Here is a 27428-nt window from a genome sequence, read left to right as displayed (position 1 = left end):
CAATTAAGCTCTTACATATTTTTATTTTTCTGAAGGAATATGTTAGTAGAGAATTTAAGTAAGAAGTTTCTTTCCCCTCCCAGAGCACTCCTTCCCTATCTTTGCACTTCAGTAAGGAAAAGTAGACCTCTGTGTAAGCTAGAACTGCAGCATTAGGCTTCCAGGCAGATGGTCTGGATTCTCTAGTACTTTTTGTGTGAAGAGTGTCAGAATTGAGAGCAATTTCTACTCGCTTTGCTGTGGTATAAATGATTGTGCAGGCCAGTGGAAAAATGATAAGTTAGACTGCTTACTTATGCTCGTAACAAGCATAATCAGAGTGCTTCAGACAATGTGGAAAATAGCTGTGTAATTAAAATGTTAAATTGCCAGGATAATGGTCTGCATATTTTGGAGCCTGGCAAATCGTTTCGGAGAAGCTGGATAGCCTGCTGGATTGACGAACCATTCCTCTGGCAATATTTTCAGGCTCTACACGTTGTGTAGTTAAAATTTCAGGTACTGTGGATTGTAGAGAAATGCACATATATTTCCTTTATCCTCAGAGTGGTAGCCTTCAGGAAAATATTAATGACTACATGAACCATGGCTGCAGTTTTTTTAGGTCAAGAGGCAAAATAAACACTGCACTGAGCTTGTCTAGAGCAAACAAAGGCAGCGTTTGGACCTGTTGTTGTACTCCTGCCTGTGCATTGCAACATGTTGCTAATCCTTGTCTTCCCTCCTCTGTGTCAGGGTTCCCCCAGCAATACCCTTGGTCGGACTCCTTCCCGGCACTCCAGCAGCAGAACCAGCCCCTTAACTTCACCTACCAACTGTTCCCATGGTGGACTGTCTCCAAGGTAATGTGGCAGGCTAATTAAACCACTTGCAAAATATTAAAGGATTTCAACACCGAGCGTGCATTTGCAGAATATGACTCACTTTGAAAGCAAAAACAAGATAGAAAAGGTTACAGTAGGTTGCTCCAAAGAAACATGGCTTGAACATGATAGTACATGGTTGGTGACTGACTTCAGTATTCCAGACCTCATGTTATCTGTGTAATCTCAATGTCTTTTCTTATAATACTAATTTTCTTTCATAACTAGGCCTTCTCCAGAAGTACATTTGTGGGGTCAATGAAAGTAATATTAAATGGCAGCATTAGAAATAAAATCTTGTTGAGGTTGCCTGTATCGCAAAAGATAGACTGAATTTCAGGTCAGGGGTTTCACACTGTGTCTATTTTTCAGGTGTGCACTTGTGATCAGTAATTCCTCTGACTGTAATACAGTGCTTGTGCTGCTGAGAGAATTACTGCATCTCCTGTTCCCCTCTTATTCTTTGTGAGGATGCAGGACAAGCAGAGGTGGTGACTGCGTTTCAGTGCTGAATAGCCCTCAAACTGCTCACTTGGCTGCTCACCAGCAGAGTAGTGGCCTGATCTTTTGGGCAGTGGTCTGTTGCTGCCACTTGTTTTGCTGAAGCTGCAGATGCTACCCTAGATTATATTGGTCCAAAATCTTTTATTGAGCCAGAATGGACTCTTGGATTTTGGGAATGTAGATATTTTGCACCACAAAAACTTAGAGCAGAGGAGATGACAATTTAAACAGTATGTTCTGGGAGTGTAGAAATATTGGAGAAAAGTATTAAGTTGTTATCTGGACAAGCTGATTCATGCTAGGAAAGCTTAAAAGCTGCTGCTCTTATCTGCCTGCCCTCTCCATGGGAGGTTGCTTGCTTTTGTCTTGGAAGAGACAGAAGGAAACATGTTGGGTGAGGACTTCAGTTCTCAGTCCAGTATAGTAATTTACACTGAAATATTTTGATCTGCCCTGGTTGTGACTTGCAAAACTCTGGAGGGATGCTTAGACATGTGGGTGAGTTTCTATGTGTCAGGAAAAGTACAGGCCTTTAGCCTTTAATGAGTAGCTAATTCCAGCAGCATAGGAGCACATGGGGTTTTCTTAGAAAATTTTGTATATCTAAATACATCTTTGTGACCCCTAAATATGCTGTAATCCAGAACTAAAAGAAGAGTTTGCAAGCAAAAGTCAAGTTGCCTATTATGAGTTTTTCCACAAAGGTTTCATGAAGAAATAAAGTGGTAGAGTTTCAAGGGAATGGTTTTCGACTATGTTGCTTCCTTTTTAACTAGTTTGAGCATTGTTGCCCTGCTGATTTCTGTCATGGGAAATTATTAACTGAGATGTGTCTCCTTGTGGTTACATTGTGGCTTTGTTAGCCATGTTTGTATGTGGCACTTATTTTATAATTCCACAATCATTTGCCATGCTTTTTGGGTTTTGCCATTGGGACACAACTGTGTTTTACCACTTCACTCACTGCTTTTCAATTAGTCTTTGCATTCTTCTCACCTCTTGATATGAAAATATTGATTAAAGCATTCAGTGCAGATTGTTGGTGTTGTTTTCTAGCATTTCGGGTTTAGGAAGTGGAGGGTTTTTTAGCCTTTGTCATTTATTCTCAAGGAATAGAGAGGGCATGTAATTCCAGAGCATTTTGACATTAAGTCAAGACCAAAACTGCCATGGATGCAGTGAACTGGGAATTTTCTTTAGAAAGCAATTATTCCTGCAGTGTTCTGTTGAGTTCTTGGAGATGTTGAATCAAAAATTTAGGTGTCTTTTCAAGAAGTGTGTCCTGCTTCCTTGCTGGATTTAGTTATTCAAGACTGATGTTTAAGTTACTCTTCAATGACAGGTGAAGGAGGAAGCTGCTGTAAAAGCCCTTTAAAATATTGAGGGGAGAAGTTCTGCTTTTTTGGTGAGCAACCTCTGAGGAGTAACAAGAGCTGCAGATTTTTACCGTTTGTAAAAATGGCAGCAAGTGCTGCAAATCAGGGGCAGTACCTTCTGATGCTCTGTGGACTGCATCCTTCTTGAAAATGTCTTATGTAGCACAGTTTGACCACGATCCTGGCTTACAAGAGAGAATTAGCTCTGGTTGTCCTTCTTTTAGGAAACAGGCTTTGGAAGATATGCTGACAGATTAAGGGAAATAGGGTACACTGTAGTATAGCATTTTTTGGTATAGCTGCTGCAGTGGCTTGTTCCCATTACAAATGCCTGTCATTTACTATTCATCAGTGGGGTAAAATGTCACTTTTCTCTCTACAAACTTGAAACATAAACACACCCAGGTCATTCCGACAGCATTGTAAGAGGATAAAGATTCCCAGTTTCTTTGTGTAGCCCTCGTCCAAAACTAGGCTTGGCTTTCCATTTTCATGTGGCCCATTGCCAAAGGTTTGTAGTGAGGTTGTGTATGCCTGTTGCTTCCTGGGGTGCTCCATGTGCTGGCCCTGCTTACCTTGTCCCTGCCTATGTCTTGTACAGGCAGCCTGAGTGCAGTCAGTGGAAGGATTACCTCCAGTTCTTAATGACAGCTTCGGTTTTGAAGGTTATACTTTCCTTTGATTTTTTTTTTTCTTGATGCACAGATTAAAGTCTTATCTAGAGACTTACCTGTCTTTGGGGCTAAGATATATGTAGAAAGGATGTTTGGGTCCTCCTGTAGGAGTACAAAAAAGCTACTAAGCATAACTGCTCTCCCATTTTACTAATGGTTTGTGAACAATATTCCCAGTATTAATCATCAGGGCTTTATTGATACAAACTAACTGTATTATGCATGTATTCCAGATGACTGATTTTTTTGAGGTGTATTGGGCTCTTTGGATAGATTTTGAATGTTTTGGTTGAACTGAACTCTGCAAACAGCTAATTTGCCTATTCAGGTGATAACATCTGCTAAGTATGCCCTGATGTTAGTGTCTTCAGAGGGTAATATGCCTTCAGGGCCTTGGACAGAGTCCTTTCTCCTGCCTGCCTTTCCTCCCTCCAGTTCTGCTTCATGATCACTATAACACTTCCGCTACATCTGTGAGTTACTTCTGCATTTGTACCTGCCTTTTTTTTTTTTCCCTTGGCAGTTTTAGTTTTTGTGAGAGGAGTTATGGAAGAAAGAGGTGCTTTCTGAGGAGAAGAAAAGCAGGGAAGGGTACTTGGGAAGACTGAAAATAATAGGAAAAAAACCCCAGACTTCAGACTGAGAGAAAAGAATGCTTCCTAGGCAATTCACAGATGAATGACTTGAGGTGGTGCTGGACATAAACCATCTGAGATTTAATAAATGATGCTGTATGACAAAAAGGAAAACACTAAGTTGTGAAGTCCTTTGGTGTGAGAGTACTGTTCTGAATGGTGAATGAATGTCTGTAAACTCAAGTGTTACATTCAGGTTGGGAAATTTCACCTAGAGTTCTGTAGGAATATTTGAAGGAATATCAAATGAATACATTTGCCATGTGGTTTCTGCCATTATTATTAGTCTAGAAACCTGTGTAGTTCTGGTTATTAAAAACAAACAAAAAAACACCAAAAAAACCCCAAATCTATTTAGTCTTCAAAGATCTCTAGAGGAAATGCATCAAATAAAAGGCTAATGATTTTATTTGGCTATGTAAGTTTACGTGGTTGCTTTTTCACTGATAACAGAAAATACCATTAAAAATAAAATTTGATACTTTCAATATTATGTTTAGCAAGTCAAGGCATGGAAACAGAATTAAAATCAAGCCACCCACTTTATACAATAAGGACAAACCTGCATTGTTTGGGGGCCTGTTTGCAGGTAGGTGAGACCTGAGCTGTGAGACTTCTGATCAACAGTCTGGGAGTCTGGGGTATTTCCATAATAATAGTGGCATGCAATAGTTATGGGTTTTGGTTGCTATTTAAGGAGTAAATTTCTTGACACTACTCTTCAGAGGAATTTTCAATTCTGCTGCTGTTTGCACTGGAGCAATTCTTGACTTGTTTGCCACTTCTGATCTTACAATATCTTTCCCTTGCGTATATAAAAATACAACATTGCAAGACACTGTGCTGTGTAATAGAAACAAAGTAGTGTCGTGAATACTCCATCAGCTCAAGCATCTATATTTTCATTTAGAAGGTGATTTTGAAAATCCATGTACCATAAACAGAGCAGAACAAAAGCAGAGGTTAGACAAATTGACACAGGGATGGATGCCTTGACCCAAAGGCACCACATCAAACAATAACCCAGAGAGGCTTGTGGAAGTTTAAGAAGATATCTGAATCAACTCAGAGACTGGTTTTACCCAGTCTTTCCAGTTTTGTCTGCTGGGACATGAGCTAAGTCCCCAATTTACATGATATGATTATACTCTAGACTGACTTTCACTTGCTGCATATTTGGGTTGAGTTTGGATCTGATGAAATAGGATCAGATCTAAAGCCCTCTAAAGATTTGCTGATTATTTAGGGCCTGATTGCAGGCTCTCATAGAAGCACCAGGAGACAAACTTCATAAGGTACCTTCAGGTGTCTGATAAAAAAATAAACTCCAATTTTCCTTTCTTCCAGGGAAATCCTTTTGCTTAGAAACACCTGCTTAGAGTTTGAATACAGATGCGTGGTCAGGAATTGGTTATGTAGAACATTATTAGAGTTGTTTATAGAGACTATATCCATTTGTAAAATCTACTGGTTAGTACAAGCAGGGACTGGTTTTTTGTGAATCATATCATTATGTTAGGAATAAAAATGGAAATGAATAATAAAGGCCAAAACAATGGCTTGTGAGGCTCAACGGAGTATTCTTGTTTAATTTTGTTTCTATTAATTTTTTTTCTCTCTCCAAGGCAGCATGACAGCACTAAGCCACTCAGATTATAGTTTCTTTTTTTGTTTTTCCTCCCTCTCCTTTCTCTGTTTTTTCTCTCTTTTGTTTCTCCTCTGATCACGGCAGTCGGCTCTGGGGTTGGAGTGCAGATGGGCTGTCGAAGCACCCCCCTCCCCTTTCTCAGCCTAACTCCATCCCCACTGCTCCTTCCCACAAGACTTTCAGACGCTCTTACTCTCCCAGGTAACAAGCTACCTGTTAAACCAACTTGTCTGAGGTGTCACAGTATTATTTACCTTTCACACTGTGGGATCTGTTCAAATGTGGGACTTCCAGAGGCTTTGGTTTGAAAAGAGATGATGACAGCTTTCAGAGAGCGGAGGTGATGGGTAGCTGCTTGCTCGCTGCTTGGGGAAGATGCAGCATGTAAGAGGTGAAAAAAGAAAAGTGGATTTTTTCAGACTCTTACACCCATTCAGGAAGGTGGCAGGGAGGTGCTTCACAGTTGGTTTCCAACACAGAACACAGTTGCTGAGCACTTTTGGCAGGCACTGGTTGGATTATGATACGATGGGCAGGATCTTTCAATTTGGCTACACTGTGCACATGAGTATTTTTAAATGGCAGATAGAGCTCAGGAGTGACTTCACATCAAAGCTTTATCATTTTAACAGCTGCTTGCATAGTGTGACTGTGGAACATATTGGAAATTTGTAGTATTGAATTTGAAATTGTTCTTACTACAAAATTTAGAGGTTATCAATCTCTAATTTTGACATTTGTTCCTTTTCCTGTGCCCTCACTTTTTTTTCCAATCTGCATACAGATCTTGGATCAGTTTACTGGACTAAAGCAGTATACTGATTTTAATCAAAAAAACTTTCTCAATACAAATTTAATTTGTCAGACCTCTCTGAAAATTCCTTGACTTTTTTAAAGTTTATACCTTGACAACAGAGTATCTATAAATGCGGTTTCTCCTGACTTAAATATACCTGTTACCTGAGGAAGGACTAATATATAGTTTTTCCTTGAAACAGGAAGTTCCTAATGAAAAACTGTTGAAGGAAAAGCAAAGAAATTTTTCTTTGAGGGCTTAAAATTTGAGAACCTCTGACATGTGAGAGAGAAAATAGAATACAATAGTTGATACCTCTGTGAGTACCTGCCGAATTAAAATTTTAAATTAATGTTCTGAGTCTTCTAGGAGACTAAGATATATGTGGAGGAGATCCATGTTGAATTTTGGAGTAAAACTAGTTGAGAAAGTTTTTTCTGCCTTTTATTATCTGACATCAAGTTTTGGAATTATTTGGCATATATTCCAGCCCAGAGCCTGAAAGTGCAAGGAAGTGAGTTACTGTGTACTGCTTGAAGACACTAAACTGTGGATTACTTACACACAGTTTGGATTGAAAACAGAATAACAGTTTATGGAAGTAAAATGTATTTCATGCCAGACTGGAAAACTGCCAAATTGTATCTTGATAAACTTGTAGACAGCTGCATTGATTTTGTGCAGCAGAAGATGGAAAATAATGTTGTGACATCCGTAAACACTTCTCATCTCTACTCACTTCTTATTCATCCTGTGCCTTTCCTTTAGTTTTCTGCATGGGTCATAATTTTTTTTTTCCTTTTGTGCCTTTTTTTTTTTTTGTCCTGAAAGGTGAGTGTAGTTCCGTTTTATTTTTATTCCCCACGTTGTGTTGTCTGTGAAGTATTCCAGTGCACATACTGTCAATAGACATGTGTGTTCACATGTAGAATTTTCATTCATGTAGAACACAGCCATAATGTTATCTCCTACACAGGCTCAGTCTTGACATAAAAAATCTCTGGATTCTTTAGATTTTTATTAAAATGTGGGTTTGTGCTTTGAGAAATGCATCAGATTGGTGACTCTGTTGAGAAATTGCCTTAGTCCTTTAACATTGAAGGGTCTGTACTTTGTTAACAGTGTAGGGCAAAATTCATCTCTGAGGAAAGAAGTGATGATTTCAGCAGCAGATTTAGTGCCAGTATATTTGTAATTATTTCTCCTTTTTTTTTACCATGGATGTAATTGTGTGACCTTTGGTAAGGTGGTGTGAGCACACAGGTACAGTCACATCTATACCTTCTGGAATGGTGGTTTCATTGCTCACTTCTGTGTATTTGTATGAAGAACCCTTTAAGATCAACTAATTAAATGTGCTTGAGCTCAAAGCGTGTATTTTTGAGATCATATGAAACAAAGATTTTCCTTTTCCTGCCTGATACTTTTAAAGAAAAACTACCTTCCCTTCTGTCTGGAAAACTATCACAGCGCATTAGTGTTGTTCAGCTGTCTGAAAAACCCTAAATACTTTTACTTCTCTAGGTTCATGAAGAACTTTTGTTTCCTGATCTTGGTTTGTTGTTTAAGTGGTTTCTCTTTTCTCCCTGACCTGTCCCACGCTCTTTCAAGTTGGGGAGTTGTTCTTTGGTTTCTTTGCCAGAGTACATGGTGCTGGTGCTTTGTGAGTGTAGTGCGAGCGCGTTGCTTGGGAGCCAGGGATTATGGCTATTTTCAGTGTGTTAATCCCGAAGGAATTGGGCGGCACCTGTTGTATCCTCTGTCTGAAGTTCCCAAGTTTCTTCCAGAAAAAAAAAGTGGTTCTAGGTATTTAATATCCTACTTTTAGTTCTATTGAAAACAGTAGTTGTGTACCCAGGATTCAGAAGGGATTTTCTCTTTTGATCCCCCTGCCCCAACAATTTTTATTTTGTGGAAGAGGAACACAACTCTTTGTTCAGCCATCCACCTCCAAGTCCATCCTGTCATCCTTCCCAAACTGTTAAGAAATAGTAATTCACCACTATAGGGAGCCACTTCTTGCTATTTGTTGACAAACAACGTGATGTAAATGTCTGATTCGATCTGTTTGCTTCTGGCTCTACTAAGATCTGAGACTCCACCAGAGAAATTGTTCTCTGTTACTGGGTCCATTAATTGAAATTTCTCTTGGAAAACTGATTGTCATAAAAACTCAACTTCTCCTAGATAGACCAAAGCCCTACCAATAATGTCTTTTTAATTTCTTCAAGCTTGTAGAAGCTCCTCTTTAGCCACAACTTTTAATTTAATCATCTGCCCTTGCATGCATGGCATTTTATCATGGAACTTAATTTTGGATAGCTCCTCAAGGAATCCCAAAATTTTTGTGGCTTTATGCTGCTGAAAAATTTCAGATGAACAGGCAGACAGCAAGAAAACATCAGATTTGAGTAAGAAAATTCCCAAACTTAGGCTCAGGAGTAAAATACAAGTTTTACTAAGGCATTGTGCAAGTGGTTTTGGTTTTACTACTTTATGAATAAAGTGGGCCATGTTAGACTGTGGTTTATGTCAAGATACATTTTCCATTTAAATCTGTCACAGTTTCATATATTATTAAATTTCATTGATTTCATTTCTACCAGCTGTAACAACTCTTTCAGTTCTCATAGTGATTGATTTTATGTTCCTTTTTAAATTACAGCACTACCATGCTGGGGGTAGGATTTTTTGCCTTACAGAAGCTTAGCACTCTCATTGCTATGCAATGTAAGAAACAGTGTACCTGGTTTCCCCTCACTTACAGCAGTGTAACACCACTGATTTCAGTGGAGCTTCTCGTAGATTTAACCCCTCTTGAGGAATGACTCAGTCCCGAACTCTGCTTTGATTCCATCCGTGTTTTGTTACAAGTCACTGTTAGAAAGGGTACGCCAAACCATCTGTCTCTGACTTGTTTTTGTTAATGCTCAGAAGCTAATTCCAATTTCATTTGTAACATTTCATATACGTTTGGTCTTTAGTATGCTGGATTATGACACGGAGAACCTAAATTCTGATGAAATCTACAGCTCTCTTCGTGGAGTCACAGAAGCGATTGAAAAGTTTAGTTTCCGTAGTCAAGAGGACCTGAATGAGCCAATCAAACGCGATGGAAAGAAAGATTGCGACATTGTAAGTACTAGTTTTGTTTATGTCCCCAGATAGATAAAATTTTAAAACATTATGATCAAACCTGGCTGTGGATTGTTAGTGTGCAAAATCCAGTTATTCCTGCTGTATTCTTAGAAGCATCTTCTGCTTATTGGCTGTTAACTTCTTATACCTTTATTAGGGGTTCCACTAATGTGGTCCCTTGCTCTCTTTGAAGTCTGACCTCCTATGAACTGTGCTCACTGGGCTCCTCTTGGAGTCCCGTGCAGGCTGCAGACAGGGGTAGTGTCCCTCGGGCTCAGCATGGCTCAGGGATGTGCATGTTGTCAGGTCTGTAATGGGAAATGTTAGCTCTTAAAATGCATGGATGGTTTCCCTCACAGGCTTAGGACCTGTAATCACTCCAAGTGCACAGCTTGTGTAGTATCTTATGCTGCATGAGTGGTTACAGAATTGTCTCCCATGTGTAGTGCCTTTTGTTTTAATTAAATACGCAGCCTTCAAAATTTATGGGAATCTTAAACAATGATCCTTTCTTAGCAAATTAGTCCAGTTCCAGAGCTTATGATCTTTGCCAGTTTGTGCAATTTTAGAGATTTTAACTTATATTTAGGAATTTTAGCATAGCATCCTGCCCTGTGATCATGAGGGATTTTTGAACAGTTGTAGTTACATAAAAGAGGTAGTAATCCGTTATGTAAGTATTACGTATAAATAATACACGTAAATGATTCTGTGCCTCTTCCTGTTGGTGGGTGACCTCCAAAAAGCCGACATCTCCCACAGAATTTGGGTAGTCTCACATCTTTTCCCTCTCTTTGATCCCCCAGGTGTCTCGAGATGGTGGCCTTGCTCTCCCTACCGGAGATGTCCGTGGAGGCAGTGACATTGTGGAAGGTGGAAGGATGGCTCTGGATAACAAAACCTCCCTGCTGAACACGCAGCCTCCCCGCGCCTTTTCAGGGCCACGTGCTCGGGAATATAACCCCTATCCTTATGCTGACACAATTAACACGTACGACAAGACTGCCCTGAAGGAAGCAGTGTTTGATGATGACATGGACCAGCTTCGGGATGGTTTGTATCAGCTCCCTCATAAAACTGCAGACAGCTTGCTCCCTTTCTGGTATATTTGCGTATGGGTAGTGCTCTCAGATATGTGCCTGCCTGTGCATGTGTTGGGTATTACTTTGCATCTGAGTTGAGGCTTGGTATGAAATACCCTTTGTCTTCATGTCCCAGCAGAACCTCATCTGTGACTACTGAGAAAATGTTATTCCGCAGTTTTGATTTTTGTTTGCCTGAAGTTTCCCTTAAATCAGTCCCATAAGCGTCTACATGCATCTTTAGGGGCACTATTTTGGGACCTTTCCCTCTTTATGACTGGAATGTCTCACTCAATAGCTTGTTGTTACTGAGTGTTTTACTTCATTTTAGTGGTGCTACACCTCAGCTTAATTCTTTTGCAGTACACTGATGAGTCACTGTACTTTTGATCTAAAGGTCATACATGTGACCACTGGTTTTGGGTGTGTGTGTGTCTGGGAAAAAAACACGGCAGTTCTCATCTTGTAGAAGTAATTGTTGGAACTGGAAGAAATCCAGTCGTCATCTCTTCCTGGTTCGTTACAAGCCACGTGCAGATTCATGAGCTGTGTTATGAACTCTGGTTATTGTGGGTTAGTCAGAGTGTCTTGCCTGCTTGACTGAGGCCACTGGGAATTTGATGCATTTTTTGGGGGGCCCCTTGTTTCATACACTTTGTTCTGTAGAGGGTCAGTAATCTTGGCATCTTTGATCTGTTCCCCCTTTCTCCAAATGATTTGCTGCCATTTGTCCTAGAAGGACCCATTGACCATTCGGATTTGGTGGCTGATCTTCTGAAAGAGCTTTCCAACCACAATGAGCGGGTGGAGGAGCGGAAAGGAGCTCTCCTGGAGTTGCTAAAGATCACAAGGGAGGATAATCTCGGAGTTTGGGAAGAGCATTTCAAAACCATTCTGCTCCTGCTGCTGGAAACGCTTGGAGACAAAGATGTGAGATGTAGATTTTTGTCTTAAGTGTATTGTACATTGCTTCATCTGGGGTGATAGTTCCTCCACACTAGTTTAAATGAAACCTGCTACTCATCAGTGATGCTGCACTGCTTGCTTTTTCTTTTGAAGGTTGACAACTCTAGTTTTCACTGTGTGATGAGTTTTAAGCTACTCTGAAGTGTACTAGTTTTCCCTTTCCCTCCAGAGCATTACTAATAAATAACTATGAAATTGAACTAGACTCAGAAAAGAAGCTATCTTCTAATTTAGCACAAAAACTATCAAAATTTCAATGGTTGTTCCCTTCTGAGTTAGGATGAAGTTACAAGCTCTTAACTGTATTATACCCATTCCCAGAAAGAAGGATAAAGGCATTCTAGAAGAAATTAATTTCTTTTTGTCTGTTTGGTTTAAAAACACAGGGTATTAGATCTCACTGAATGGGCCTCTGTCCCTTACAAAAATGTCATCAAGAATAAGCTACTTTTACAGGGGATCATGTTTTGAAGTATTAAAAAAAATTACATCATTACCATAGGGATTGTAATTCTGTAGCAGGGTAGATGGCTGACATTTTCTCAAGTCATTGTTCATAGTATAAGCACGAGCTGCTCTGGTTCTACATGTTTAATCATAACATTATCATGCATTTATCAGAATGGTGGTTTTGTCTAAGTACATGTGAATTGTGCTACTGCATGAATTTTGCAGATGAATAGCAAAATACATGTTTTAAAGACAGTATAGAATAAAGTAAGCATCCATCTCCTGAAATGATAGAAGCTCTTCGGAGTGGCCACAGATCAGAAACTTAATGTAAGTTATGGAAGTGAAGCAGGTGTTACAAATCCCTTCTGCTAACGACCTTTTGATATAAAAGATTAAGATGTAGGTCAGTGTTGACTACAATAAGTTCTTGGAAGTAATTTCCATAGGAGTTACAGGAAGAGTTGATTGTACTGCATTAGTACATGAGAGATGGCTTTGTGGCATGGATGAAGCCCAGTTTAATATCTACAAAGCTAAGCAAAAGAGGAAGGGCAAAAATATGGTCTGACCTTCTTTGTCGATAAATGTAATGCAGACATGCTGCTGTGGGTACAAATTTGTACTTCGTTACCAAAAGAATCTGGAATTTAATGAAGTCAAGTCAATTTGATTTTTTATTGTATCTGTGGGAACAGTCATTTCATGTGGATTTTTGTGCAAGACCAAGCAAGGAAACCAGTTCTGACTTTGTTACTTTGATTACACTGCTCACTCCACTGGAGCTCATAGAGTAAAGTAAGACTTCTGGTGGCGTAGGGAGCCATGAGAATTTACTTCTAACTACGATTTTGAGAAGTGACCTTTTCTAATACGAATTTTTCTTGACTCAGCATTCAATAAGAGCCCTGGCACTGCGAGTCCTGAGAGAGATCCTACGGAACCAGCCAGCAAGGTTTAAGAACTATGCGGAGTTGACTATCATGAAAACGCTGGAAGCACATAAGGATTCCCACAAGGAGGTGAGTGAGCCTTTCAGTGTTGCTACTGGGAAAGCAGATGAAAACCTGCTGAAGAAATGCCTGTGAGGCTTAACAGGAAACCTTGTTGACAATAGAACAGATTGATATTAAATCTCCCAAGAAGAGATAAATTTTTACATGATGACAGTGAGGAAAAAAGTTGGGACCAATAGAGCGATTTATGTGGACTTGGGATTACCTGGAATTGTCAACCACTGTTAATCAACTTGCCAGGATTTTCTTGCACTTTCTGGGAGAGGTTGATACTATAGTAGGAAAGTGCATGTTTCTTATTTTTTGGAGGACACCGGGGGCGGGGGCCCTGTGCTGCCTCTGTCTGTAACAGATAATGATAGAAAATGTTCTGGAGGACACAAAAGCCATGTTCAAGCAGAATTGTGTGTGAAAACTGAATGGTGAAATTGGGCTGTGCTGGAGAACTGAGAGCTGGTGAGTAACAGGAGAAAATGGACAAACACGACATGCTGCAGGAGCAGAGGAAGAAGCAAAGGAAAGGGTGAATTGCATTTTCCTTTTGTGAGAGAACTCATATGTAAAACTGGAAGTATTTTGGAGTAAAGCAAGAGTAAAGGGCCATGATAACATTTGAAGTAGATCAATTCAAATTATGTTTAAAGCCAAGCTTTGTAGGTTGACTTCCAAGCTGGATCTTTTAATCTACCTTGTGCATGTTGCAGGTTTGAACTAAGCCTTGGAAAGCGCTATCAGAATTTCTCTGTAAATCTGTGATGGCTTTGTTACCTAAGACCTTGCTTTGCAATCTAAGACATTTATTCTCCTCTGCAACAGGATTGTCCTAAGCTAGCAATTTTGGGCACCTCTGTCTGAAGAGATTTGACCATGAAAAGATCATTGTATAGATCAGATTGCTCTAGAGCATTGTTTAACTGGCACAAGGTTATGTTAGCTGTGGGTAGCAAAAACTGTACTGCCTAAAGATCAAAACAAAAAATACCCTCAAGGAAAGAAACTAACAGGCTGAATTTCTCTAAAATGCAAAAGCAAAAAATGTTTAATCCTTTAGTGAATGAGGGCTGCCCTACTCTGCCTACCTTCCTCTCCTTGATTTAGAGCCTTTACAGCCCTGCCATTTTCAGTTCAGAGTAATAAGAAGCAGTTGTAAATTGATTTCCTGATAAAGCAGTCAGACAAAACATTATGTTCTGAAGGAGTGCCTTTTATTGGCAAGTCTTCCTGCTAGCATGTTTCTCAGTTCACCTTGACTCAGTGCCCTTTGTATTTTTTGCCTGAGAGTCCATCAAAACTGTATTTCTAGCAGAATTCGCTGTCTTTGTGGGACTGATGGGTTTTATAGAGATCAAGAACAGTGTTGAAAATATCATACTTTATGCCTCTGTACTCCCCACAGTACGTTCTTCATATTTGTGGTGTGGAAAGGTTCTTCAGGATTTGCATGAGGTGCCTGCCAAGAAAAAGCGAAGTGTGAGTCTGCTACAGAGAAAGTGAAGCTCATGCGAGGAATGAAGAGATGGGATTTGTGGCACTTCTTTATAGAATAGTTGAGGTGTATTGTTAATCAGCAAGTAGCTGCTGTGCTGTACATAGCATGGCTTTGATTTACCTTGGTTTTTCATAGCATCTTCATAATGAAAAATCAGCTGCTGCAATGGGACCTTTGGGTGACAGCTCTCAAAGCAGGACAGTGCAAGAATATTCTTATTTTCCTCCCTGTTGTGTGTGCAGCTGTACTAAGTGGGGGCACTGGTTCTGGATTTTTTGTTCTGTGTGTGAGTGTTTTCTGATCCCTGTGTAAACGAAGCTCTCAGAACCAAATGCAGCCCGTGAAAGGCATCATCTGTCTCTCAGTAGTTTGAGAACATCAGCATTCCTGAAGTTAAGACAGGTACCTGCTCCTGAGCTAGGCTAAAGATATACCTGGGAATATGCTTTAGGTATTTTTACCTGTAGCTGGGATTTGCTGATTCAGTTAAGTGTGTGAAAAATTAACTTAAGAGTTCATTTGGGCATGGCCCAGTTGGTCAAACTCCTAGCTCTGGGCCAGAAGGTCACGAATTCCCTTCCCATGGTGGCCCTTCAGCTTGCTCTCACTGCTGACTTTGCAGCACTGCTGTCTCCAGGAGGGGCAGAGGAGCTGCCCTTTGACTGGATCCCACTGAGCAGAAGTTTAAGTGAAGATTTCACCAATTTGTGATTGAAGGACACTTTCAAAGAATAGCGAAAGAAGGAAGGGAAGATCTGAACAGTTTGTTCTACAGTTTTCTTTTTCTCTGTATCAGAGCAATACTAAAGGCAGTGGTGTACTGTCCTTACATTACGTAAAATAAAATCTTCATCTGGACTGTAAGAAAGGCTGCTATATCATCTAGTTAGGAAAAGGTTAATCTCTGTGCCAGTGATGTCCTGATAAGATGTCACTCCAGAGTTTGTTGTATTTCTGGATGCTTCTGCCTTGTAGTACAAGACAGGATTGATCTCTGTTCATGGTTTGAGATCCTTTGATGTGCAACAGGCTGTGTAGTTGTCTGTTCTGAGCAAGGTGTATATGTTTCAGTCTTTCCTACTTGGGTTTCCCCTTCAAGTTCCCTTAGGGACTGCTAATTGCTTGAAGTTACTACTCACATTTCAACTATGTTTGGCCAACAGGGAATCAATCTAAAGTGACCAAGCAAAGGCAATTTGAAGAGGAGCACAGTACAGAACTGGTAATCTCAGGTGTCGTGTCCAAGAAGTTGTCCTACTAAGAGACAGTTCTTTGGAAATCGAGGTTCATTTGTCTACCCAAATTCCAATATTGCTGTTGTTCAGCGTGGCCAGGAGAGATTAATGACAAATTAAAATCCACACATTCACTAACCAGCAGATATCACCCCCTACCCCAACTGAGTGCTGATACCTAGTTAAAGACTTTTTTGAAACAAAAAAAAGCCTGTGATTTATTCCAGATTATAGAGTTGGAAGTATCAAAGCAGTGTTAGCATAGTTAGATCAATTTTGGGATGGCTGGATAATTGGCTGTTTTTCCAGAGAGAAATCTTTAGACAGCTGGGTCTTTGCCATGGCCAGAAGTCTTCTGCCTTCTGTTGCTGAAGGCAAGGTGTGGGATCAACAGAGCAGCACAGCTGAGAGCACCACATTTCCACCCAGGGACACAGGAAAACTTCGTACCTGGAGCTGGCAGCTGAGTCACACCTTGTTCTGAGTGCAAGTGCAGGAGATTGGCAGAGCACAAACCTCAGTGGCAGGTCAAAATTAATGTAACCCTAGGCTACAGACTAGAAGACTCTGGGTTGGGATCCATGTTTAGTTTGCATTTTTTAACTTCATCCTGTTTTTATACAGTCTGTAGTATAGCAGTCTATTCAATGCTGTTGATTTACTGGGGTGATGTGAAGAGTCGAGGCTGCTTCAGTCATAACTGGAAATATTTATGGGGGTTGACATGTAAATGCCTTTCACTTACTTTTGGAGCATTAGAACGTAATTGAAGTTGTGGATGGTATTAAATCTTGTTGATTTTTATCAGTCTTTGTTTGGAGATACTTGGAAGAGAACCATCTTTCTGTTGCCAGTTAGTTAATATTAACTCATTTGTTCCAGTGTAGTTACTCACCCATAACTAAGGAGAGATGCTGCCTGCTGACCCAATACCATTGATATGACATTGCTTCAGATTCATACCAGTAAAATGAAGATAATTTCTTATTACTGTGTATATTAAAATAGAAATAGTTTAGTATCTTGGGAATCAACTGCAGATTGAAAAATCATAGGATAGATAATTCCCTGCTTCTGTCTCTGCCATTCTATTTTTCTCTGCCACTAAGCCCATAGACTTAACTGATGTGTATTTTCTAGGAGTAAGGAAACGATGCTGTGCCATATCCTAGATATCTGATTTCTGTATTTTATTATCTAGGAGGTCCATAAGCATAATTTATATGAAACACTCTTTGTTGTAACCCTCTAAAAGAGGGAGAAAAAGAAGAAAGCACAGTTATCCATTAACTATAGATAATTTTTATTATCTTCTAAGGTGCTTTTAGACTGGCCTCTGGCTTTTATAGGATTTATAACTGTCCTCTGATGCTGGTACGATCTATGTAGGTTTCTGCAACGTTTAGCTTGCTAAAGAAGAAAAGCAATAAATGATCACAGTCTTGAAGATTAATTGTTATATAGTCCATGCTGGAAGCTGCCAAGCACTGCAGCTGGGCAGTCACTGATGTTTCATAATATACCTTTATGTGCTCTATTTCCCAACACATTTCAAATATTTAGTGCTCAGGAGAAGCAGCCTAATCTACTTCATCTCTGAATCCCTTATAAAAATTACATTGTTTTTTCATCTGCTTAGCACTCCCCATTGCTGAGGCCACTTCCTGCTTTGAAACCAAGTCCGTAATTGTTTGTTCCTGTCTGGATCAGACTGTAAAGCCTTCAGGGATGGGAGTTTGCCTGGCTGGGTATTGGTAAACCTCCATCCCCTCCAGCTTAGATTATACAGGCTTTAAGTAACCACCTCTAGATGGCAAAAATTGACTCAAAAACGTAGCCATATGCCTCCTAAGCCTCAAAGAAAAACCTTACTTTCAGCTTAATAAAATTCTCTGGTTCTCTGCGTGTTTCACAATAGTGTACAAAGCCTCAAAGCCTTTTCATTGGGGTTTCGCCTGCACTGCCTCATCCTCTACAACTTTCTGCAGAGACAGTATAACTAATAATCATGGCAAAGCACTCCAGCTTGAGGTTCTACATGCAGCTCTCATCTAGGTGTGCAGGTGCTGCTTTGCTGAGATCCCAGCCTGTTACACTGATGCCCTGTGCAGCCCATGAACCCGGCATATTCTGCCTAAAGTGAGTCAGGACATTTTTCTTTCCTTACTTGCCAGTAGTTTGTGTCACTTTGAAGCAGAAATGAAATTACCAAAACTCTTTAGAAAGCTGCTGCATATTGTTCAAGAGCATATTGCCACAGATAAGCTGTTTGCTGCAGCCATCAGGCAGCAAACATCATCTTAATGCACTGAGAAGTAGCTGAACAGAAGAAATTAAGTGGAAGAGATGGAGTCTCAGTTCTGGTTGTCTTAAGTAAGCAGGATCCTATGGCTGCAGTGCATTGTGAAACAGAACAGTGGGAATTGTCATATAAAGTTTGTCCAGCATATTTTGCAGAACTTTGATGATACCAGTGTACTTTTCTATTAAAAGAAAAGAATCTGTGACAAGTGACTACTGTCCTGATCACACAGTTCCTAGTACTGCACGTCAGCATATCCCCTCCCATTGAAATCAGGAAGCTTTTCATGTGCATATTCCTGGAACTGCCTAACCTGTTACTTTGAAGCTTTCACCTTCATAACATTAAGGAAGACATTGCTAGAGGTGAACTGTCTGTGTGTACACCTCTCTGGCTTTCTGCATCTGAGTATGGTTCCTTCCCTAAAGCAAAGTGGGTGGAAGTAAAAAATTTCTCTCTTTTGTGCGACTCACTAGAAGAGTCTTAATGCATCACAGATGTCTTTCAAGGAACCCACCAGCAAACACAGCTTATGTTATACCAGCAGAAGTCAGGCTGAATCTAGTCTCCAGTGTGTAGAGCATAAGGTAAGGGTTTGGAAAGGAGAAAAGCCTGCTGCTTTAAGGCCAAGAGCTATCTCCTAGATCTGCATTCTTGGGCTGCCTGCCCCGGTGTTGAGCGATGTTGAACCAACCAGTTCAAGCCATGGTTTGCTCTTAAGTTTTTACTGTGAGGTAAAATCATGTTTGTGACATACCTTACACACAGCTTAGTGTCTGTGTTTTTAAAGCACTACAGACTTGCTCTAGTCTTTCACATCTTGCTTCACAGCCACCCTTTTGAACTTGCTGCTTCCAACTGCCATCATCATTTGATGTCTTTGCTAGTTTTCTTTTGTATTTCTGAGATCCCTGAGAATAATTATGTTAGGTCAGACAAAAAGCTTGCTTCACTTGATACACTACCTGACTGACTGTCAAGAAGAAAGCATAGAGTGATGCTTCCCTGTTGATATTCTTCCTCCTTCCAGCTGTATGAAGCTTAAAGCCTTCCCGTGTGAATGGTTCTGCCTGACTCTCTGTGTGTTATGGCCTTTTTATTCCTTTTGTAAACGTGTCACACTTTTAATCCTGTTGTGACAGTGAGCTCCCCAGTCTGAGCATGTAGCAAACAACAGTCTTTCATTTTCTTGGATTTCATAGCCACTACTTACTGTGGTGTTACTGCTAGTGTGAGTCATTCCTGTCACTTCCAGATGTGTAGCTGTTGATCTTGCCTTCAAAGATGGGAGGAAGACCCGTTGCTTGATGCTGTTTGTTCATTTCTCCCACTCCTTTTCTTTTTTAAGGTTGTTTCACTCTGCTGGTCAGGTTAAACACCTGATTTAAAAAGATATTTGATTTTTTTGATATTGTATGGTATGTACAACTTGCAAGTCACAAGTGTTGTGGCTCATGGCAAAATATCTTTGCTAAACTTTACTATAATTGCACATTCTTGTTGCCAAATGACCTGGCAGTTGGTATATTTGATAATGCACTGTCCTGTGTGTGGGAATGCTGCTGATTTCTCTGGCATTACGAGGTGAGCAGGATTCAGAGCGGGTTGGTGAACGCTCAGGGACATGCTTCCCCTTGTGGGATACAGAGTCCATCTGGATGGCCGAATGTTTTGTTTTGCTAAAGCCAGAAGGAAAAAGAGGGCTGGTGGTTGCATTGCAGAATGGTGGCATTTGGCTTTCTGTGCCAGCAGGGATGAATTTGTCTTTTTGGCTCGTTCTCCACTGGTGTTGTCCTACCCTTTCCTACTCCTTGTCGCCTGCCCATCCTCCCCAAGGGAGCCAGGAGTAGTTACCTGCAGAGGCTGATTCAAGCAAGCATGTCAGCACATGCTTTTGAATCCTGTTGATGTCAGTGATACTTCAGTTTGTTATTAAAATTAATCATGTGCTCAAGGGTTTGCTGAAGTGTGGCTGAGATGCAGGCGCTGTCCTCCAGATGTGCTCGTGGAAGGCTTGGAAGTCTCCCTGGTGCTGTCACATTTACAAGCTAATATCAGCAGGAAGCATACTGGACATGTGTAATACATCCTTCTGTGTTCAGGGAGAAGGCACTGCAGGGAGAAGGGATTTGAAATACCCAACCACTCTGTAAATGTGGCCAGATCCTTGCTAGAAATGGGCGGCTATGCTGGAAGGAGGACTGGCAGGGGCATAAATAATTCCTGCATCTTCACAACTTTCCTTGCTCACCTTATGATGTGCAAAATATGTGTGATCTTTATTGCTATGGAGCCATTTCTTGTTTTGTGAAAAATTACAACTGTATTTTAATGCCCCTTGTACTTGGGTTTTGTCTAGTGCACTTGCCTCATACCTTCAACTTAATAGAATACTCACTGAAATTTTTACCTACAGCTTTTTACAGTAGTATTTTACAATAGTATTTTAGGTCAGAGTCTGACCATAGGTGCATACTAAAGTATTGTTGCTTTCTAAGCAAGAGGATAAAATAAGATTTGGTGGTGGTTTTTTTTTTTTATTTTATTTTCTCTTAGTATGTTGTAATATATGTGCAGGATTTTCTTTCTGAGGGTGTTTGAAAACATTTACCAACAGTATTTGGCATTGTTGCAAAACAAAATCCCAAATGCTTGTGTCCAAATAGTTGTAGTTGGGGCTTTTGAGCCAATGGCTTGTTAGTGAATGTAGTTCAATTGATTGCAGGATACCAGAGCTCTCTGTAAGTCCACTGCATTGTTTGTGGAAAGCAGGCATCAGAAGCTGCAGTGCCAGGAAGTGGATTCCTTTAAAGGAGACCTTCTTGGGAGCTCCTGACTTCATCCACTCAGCAGTTCAACTCTGTGGTGTCAGAGCTTGGTGTTAGGTTTCCCTTAAGTACTGGGGTGTTTCTCTCCTTTGCCAACAAAATCACACAGTGCTTGCTCCTAAGCTAGTACTGACTTATGTGGAAAAATATTAATTTTCATGCTTCTTACATGTGAAATTGAAGAGGAATTAGCAAAGAAATAGCTGGAAGAGGGAAAACTTGCTGGAAGTGGGAAAGCACGCTTTTTGTTCTGCACGGTTTCTCATTCACAGAGATGTTTCAGGATGAAATTTTTTTAGTATTGTCCACATTGTGGATTGCCATTCTTTTTGGAATATGTTTTAATATTATAATTAAATGCAGAGAAAGACCTGAAGTAAATGGAGCATTTGGACAGTTTTTCTTCTGTAAATGGGGCACTGATACAGAAGCAGTCAAAATCTCAAGTTATTTCACCATCCTGCCTCTACCTTGCCTGCATGCATTGTTTGTGCTGGGTGAAGTATCTGAGATCCCATTCACTGTTGGATCTGCTTTAGAGGATGCCAGAAGTCAAGTGGATGACTTTTATTATTTCCTGGGTATATAAGTGTCTTGTGCCATTCCTCTTTTAGGGAGGTAGCTGTCAGCATGTCTGCAAGAGTATTGTTAGTACTGTGGCTGTGATACAAAGACTGTGGATGAGTCAGGCTTTGTAGATGGAGATGATCTCTTCTGGTCACAGTTCATTGCTGCTGTCTTGAAGGTCAGTTAAACCTTTCAGGAAAATATTTTGTAGTCCAAACCGGGAGACATTCTTGTCCTAGTGAGGACTGATGTAAACTTTCAGATATTCCTGATTCATGCATTATCCCCAGTAGTTGCTTAAAAATAATGAAAGCTTGTCTTATTTTGAGGCTTTGCTAGAGGTACATCCATGGATTGCCTTAGTCAAACAGAAATCCCTGAGTTTTATACCATCACACTGTGTGGAAGAGGAGAATGAGGCAAATTCAGCAGCTATGGCTTCACTTTAAGGGGTAGTGATGGCTTGATTTATTTGCATTTTTGTGGTTTGCCTGAACAGGTGTCCTAGTGCTGGTTGCAGAGTATCCACTTCTGACAACCCCAGGTAGCTCAGTTTAGGAGGAGTTAAAGAACCAGTGCTGGGCACCTGAGCATCACACACAATCAGGAAAGGGGGGATGCTTTGAAAGGCTGTGTTAATGCTCCTGGGCTCAGGGTTAGGGACTGCCTGGGGCTAGCTGGGAAATCTTAAACATGAGGATTTGTGAATGCTTCTTTCTTCTTGAAATTGAGGTGTTTGATTTAAGTCTGCCCACTGGGGCATCTCTGTTCATTCAGGATTTACCCTCCCTTAAAAGTAAGCCTGAACACAGGGGAGTAAGTGAGGATGAGAAAAAGCATCCTCCATCTTTTGTATTGTAACAAGAACATGAGGAGCAAAAGGTGTGTTATTTGTGGCCAGGAAGAGTGCAACCAAGAGGAAGCTTCATTTTGTTGCCTGGCAATTAGCACAGACACTCGAAAAAAAGAAAACCTGCCTTCCCATCCTGTTCTTTTTTATCCAATTACTGCAGAATGTAAAACAAATAAATTCTCATGGGAGGAGAGACCAGGTTTGGGTCTTTCCTCTTTGAACTAGCTGTCCTACCTGCTGGGGAACAGTGAAAGTTGTGAATTTGCCTTCCCCTGATGCAAGAATGGAGTTGAATTTAGGATCTCCCTTTCTTTGTGTGACTGCTTAACAGTTTGGGCTAGTTGCAAAAGGTGAGTGCTGCTGCTGTTTCCACTTGTTCTTCCTCCCATTTTGTATAGTGATCCCAGTTACATGTTCTGAGAGTGCAGCTGCCTGGTCAGGGACTCCCTAAAGCCTGTTTGTGTCTGTAGCCTGGTTTTGAATACAGCATAATCTATTTGGGAAATGGCAGGACACCCCTATGTAGCCTTAAGATGTCTCAACTTGGGCACCCGAGCACTTGGCAGGCGAGATACTAAAAGGTGCAAGAGTGCCATTTGGGGCAGTGTTTAAAGTCTAAGCTTGTGGGTTTAGGTTCTGTGACAGTGGCTGGAGAGATGCCAGCCTCCTGCTTCTCTTGGGATGGGAGTGCCTGTCTGTCTTAGGTGACAGATGATTTTCTCTAACTAGCCACAACTTTGGCACGGTTACATTAGGCAGGATGGACATTTTGCCACTGGCTGGAACAAAGATGTCGCTGGAGGCAAAGGATGTGAATTCTTGGAGTCGGTCACCTCTCGATAGAGCCTCCTGCAGATCTGTCAATGAACATCCCCAAGTGTATGCTGGCAGTCATTCCCAGCACGCTCCAGCGGTGTTGGCTGTCAAGTGTGACCTCATTAACATAAGGGTTTGCTCTGCTTTCATTCCAGGTCGTCAGAGCTGCCGAAGAAGCTGCTTCCACGCTGGCGAGTTCCATCCACCCCGAGCAGTGCATCAAGGTGCTTTGCCCTATCATTCAGACTGCAGATTATCCAATTAACTTGGCTGCCATCAAAATGCAGACAAAAGTCATCGAGAGGATTTCCAAGGAATCATTGCATCAGCTCCTACCTGATATCATTCCTGGGCTGTTACAGGTACATAACCCTATGTCACTGCTCCTGAGCACAGACAATATTGAGTAATGTGTTAGGTCTGTGACCTAAGAGAGAATGATGGACCCTCTGGAGCCAGATTTTGGTAAATTAAAGTTTTAAACCCTTAATTTTTGGTAAACTAAAGTTTTTGTATTTGAGTTTTTGATGGTTTTAGTGTTAAGGAAAACTCAGGTTCCTATGTGCATATTCCACAGTTAGATGACTTGACCTGAGTCCTAAATAAGCCAGTAGCAGCCATGTAATAAATGTGAGAGTAGGGGTTAACAACATCTTATGCTGTCTCTTTATGTCTTGAATTCTGCTGAGCTGTTCTGTGCTTTGATGGTACTTTGCAGTTGAATTTGAATCCCAGCAGGCAGGCTGCTCCTTTCTTCTTGCCTTTCTGAAACTACCCGCTGTCTTCATTCAGTCTCTTTTTCATAACCCTCTCAGGCTGGGTGGGGAGCTGTGTTTTTGTCAGTGCAAAGGCTTGGTTTTACACTGTGAATTTAGTTTTGAGCACTGGCTGTAGCATGTTGTCTTCTGGTTCACTGCACAAGCAGCTGGTGGTGCCAGCAGTTGGGATGAGGCTGCAAGCAAGAAGAAAATAAGGGAAGTGGCAGTGAGGGAGGAAAGAGATTATGTGTGTCTATGGGGGAGAGATTGTGACAGGAACAAATCAGTCAGTGTGAAAGGGAAGACATGTTTGTGTGGGTAAGACTTCCATGGAGAACTGGGATAAAGAAGCCTTTGTGGCGAGCATAAAATGTTGGAAGGACAAGAGCAAAGTCAGAAATTCCCCTTATGCATCCTGGTATTCATCCCAATTTTGTAGTGTCAGCTCTTGCAATTCTTTTCTTAATTCTCAACTTCTGGGAATTGGACAATTCTGTATTGATCTAAACTTTTGTTGTAAAATGGTTTTAGCCGTAATTGTTGGAGACAACAACATGAACAGTGAAGCTTTGCTGCACTGGAAAAGTTTGGGAGAAGCATGTCTTTAAAAAGGCTGTTATGTCTTCTTAAATTGCTTCCATGTCTTTAAATGTTCTTGTTTCAAAGCCTAGTTTGTCAGTGATATTTTCTTACCTTAGAAACTCATAGTGATCAAAGAACTCTACTCCTTTACATTTGGGAAGTATTTTGGGATCCTGGCTGAAGGACTGCATGTGGAGAGTATCACCTTTATGCTTGTTTCCCATGCTGAGGGTACTGGCAGAGCAGTGAAGAGGCGAGGAGTGTCAGACAGCAGCAGTATGAGCACGAGTGTGCAGCTCAACAGCCTGGAGTGGGATCCCCATGAACAGATGGGATCTCCGGGAAAGAAAAGGGTGTGGCAGGGGAGACCTGTGGTGCTTGCCCTGGTCCTGATGAGGAGCCCTGGCTCCCTTGGAGCCTGGGGGACAAAGCTGAGCTGCAAGGGACTCTCCCATGCACTACCTCTCGATACTTCCAGGCCACAGAGAGCTCTGAGCCTGTATCATCTCCTGGGTGAACACTCTGACCAGTGAGCTGTGCAATTAAATGGCAGGAGAAGAAGCAGCCACTGCCTTGCAGCAAGTTGGCAGATGGAGAGGTGGGGTGACAGTCCCACTGGCGCAGTCAGAGCAGGCTCTGCCAACCCAGTGCCCGCCAGGATGCAGCCCTCTCAGGCCTCAATACCACATGGATCTGCCTGCCCCCTTGGGAGCAATTTGGGATGCACATGTAAGAATAATCCCAGGCCCACAGGGAGAGTTGAGGTTAAGCAGAGGCAACTGATGGGTTTGGGAGCCTTTGGGTAGGAACCCACAGGGACCCTGCTTCCCAGCTGTCCTACCAGCAGTGGACTGTGTTCCTCTGCTGTGGGCCTGGCTTCAACCTTTTCCCCACCTCGATCATCAATAGCTTGGTGTTTCTCTGAGCTCACTGAGGTCTTCTGCTTTTCTAGCTCAGTGCTCTGTGGGATTTCAGACTGTCATTTTGGGCTGGGCTTGGACCCTGCAGCTAGAACAGCCCAGCTGTGCTGCATCCCTCCTCTGGCTTTCCTGGCAGAGATCACTCGGCATCCAGAGGAGCCAGCATCCCATAGGCTAAAGTCATGTCTGTGTTTCTCATGGGATGGGGTGGCTGCTGAGTGATGAATCTTTTCCTGAGCTTGGGACTGATGTCACCAGCTGCTCAGTGACCTGGTGGCTGGCCTGAGCTCTGCTCAAGCTGCCCAAGATCAGCACATGGACAGGGGTCTTTCAGCATGTTCTTTCCTGTGGTATTTCCTACCTGATAGGTGGGCTCCCCTCCAAGAAGCCCTGACCATCCAGGATAGCACATGGTCATCTGCACTGGACACAGAAGTGTGTATATCTGACAGATTCCCAAGCTCATGTTAGGAAACTGTGTTTAACATTAAGTAACGTTAAATTGTTATTTAATGCTGTAAATAACAGGGTATTAATAACTTAGGGCAGCAGTAAATAATAACAGAAGGAGCAGATGGGATGTCCTGGGTGATTGCATTCTCTTGCTCTTCGAGAATTCAGGTAGCAAACTGTTACATTAAGAAGGGCCTTTCTGTTGACGTGTCAGTAGAAAGGTCAACCACATTTGCAAAACGGACATCAGCTCTGTAGTCTATTGCCCAGGAAGGGTGTTGGGGAGTGCTGTTTGTCTTCTGACCCTTTTGTCTTGTTTCGTAGGGCTATGATAACACGGAGAGCAGTGTCCGTAAAGCCAGCGTGTTTTGCCTGGTGGCAATTTATTCAGTAATTGGAGAAGAACTGAAACCTCATCTCGCACAGCTCACAGGAAGCAAGGTACAGGAGTAATGTGTGTCTGATGTTTTGATACTGCAAGCTGCTCTGCGGGCTGTTACTAACGGCAAGGCTTCACTGCAGCTCTGGGTCGGGTTCCCTGTGCTCTGTTAAATCCTGCCTCACCCTGACAAATAGCACTAGCACAGCACTTGCTCAGCAGTGTGAGCATTTGAAATCCCAGTAAGAAAATTCTGATGGGGTTCAGAGATTGGTTTCATGATGTATTTGATCCTGTGTAACTGCAATTTGCCACTGAGCAGGTCCTTCCCACTTCACCCATGTTTGCCTTGCCTCGCCTCTTTGGTGTTGCATCCCGGGGCAGCTGTGCAGTGTGTTGGATCAGCTGCTGCTCTGGCTGAAAACCAGATCTGCAATCCAAATTAAATACCTTTCAGTCTGCCCTGCATAGGTAACCTGGTGCAGAGAATGATGGGAATGCATGGCTGGGATGGTGGGAGAACAGGCCCTCTCAGCACCACGTTTTGATTAGGGATGGTAGAAATGCAGGTAAAGCTTCACTCTTAATAGCACAGCACATGGGTCCCTTTCCTTCTGGGACAACAGCAAGCTTCAAAGGACTTTGTGCCCTGGAGTCAGGCTAGCTCAAAGCAAAACTCAGATTCTGACCTGATGCTGCAAGTGAAACCAAGCCCTTAATTGAGCTCTGTCCTTCAGACAAGAGCTGGACTTCTGTGTTGAAGTGGGTAGTGCTTGATTGCTTTTCAGAGCTGCTCAAGAAGCCATCACAAAATTTTTTTCTCCCATCTGAAGTCGTCATACATAAGATTTCTGTGCAATTTTAAGATTAATTCTGTATTTTTTGTTTCTGAAATAGATCTCTGCATGTGAATAGCTATTTAGTTCGGAGGGCTTCATTCTGTCATTTTGAAGCAATAATTTCATTCATTAGTAGGAAGTGTGACAGAGGCCAAAACAACCTGAGACTGAAACACTTGGATTTTATTTTTGTGTTGTCTTGTCCTTAAAAAAATTACTTGGGCCTCCAAATTGCTCTGGAAAGAGACAACTATGGTTG

General features: G+C 41.5%; 1 protein-coding gene across 1 annotated transcript in view; it reads left to right on the top strand.

The window, feature by feature from the left end:
- CLASP1 (cytoplasmic linker associated protein 1) overlaps positions 1–27428 on the top strand; it is a 172979-nt gene that overhangs the window by 140664 nt on the left and 4887 nt on the right. Inside the window, exons 33-40 of the mRNA XM_050340577.1 lie at positions 736–842; positions 5785–5901; positions 9481–9631; positions 10441–10687; positions 11456–11646; positions 13026–13154; positions 23394–23600; positions 26276–26392. Of these exons, the coding sequence (XP_050196534.1) occupies positions 736–842; positions 5785–5901; positions 9481–9631; positions 10441–10687; positions 11456–11646; positions 13026–13154; positions 23394–23600; positions 26276–26392 (1266 nt within the window). The remainder of the gene's footprint in view (positions 1–735; positions 843–5784; positions 5902–9480; positions 9632–10440; positions 10688–11455; positions 11647–13025; positions 13155–23393; positions 23601–26275; positions 26393–27428) is intronic.

Source organism: Myiozetetes cayanensis, unplaced genomic scaffold (assembly GCF_022539395.1).
Source record: "Myiozetetes cayanensis isolate MyiCay16 unplaced genomic scaffold, myiCay2020 scf9, whole genome shotgun sequence".
In the NCBI taxonomy this organism is placed as follows: Eukaryota; Metazoa; Chordata; class Aves; order Passeriformes; family Tyrannidae; genus Myiozetetes; species Myiozetetes cayanensis.
Note: the sequence above shows the minus strand (reverse complement) of the source record. Positions and strands in the feature narration are given on the sequence as shown.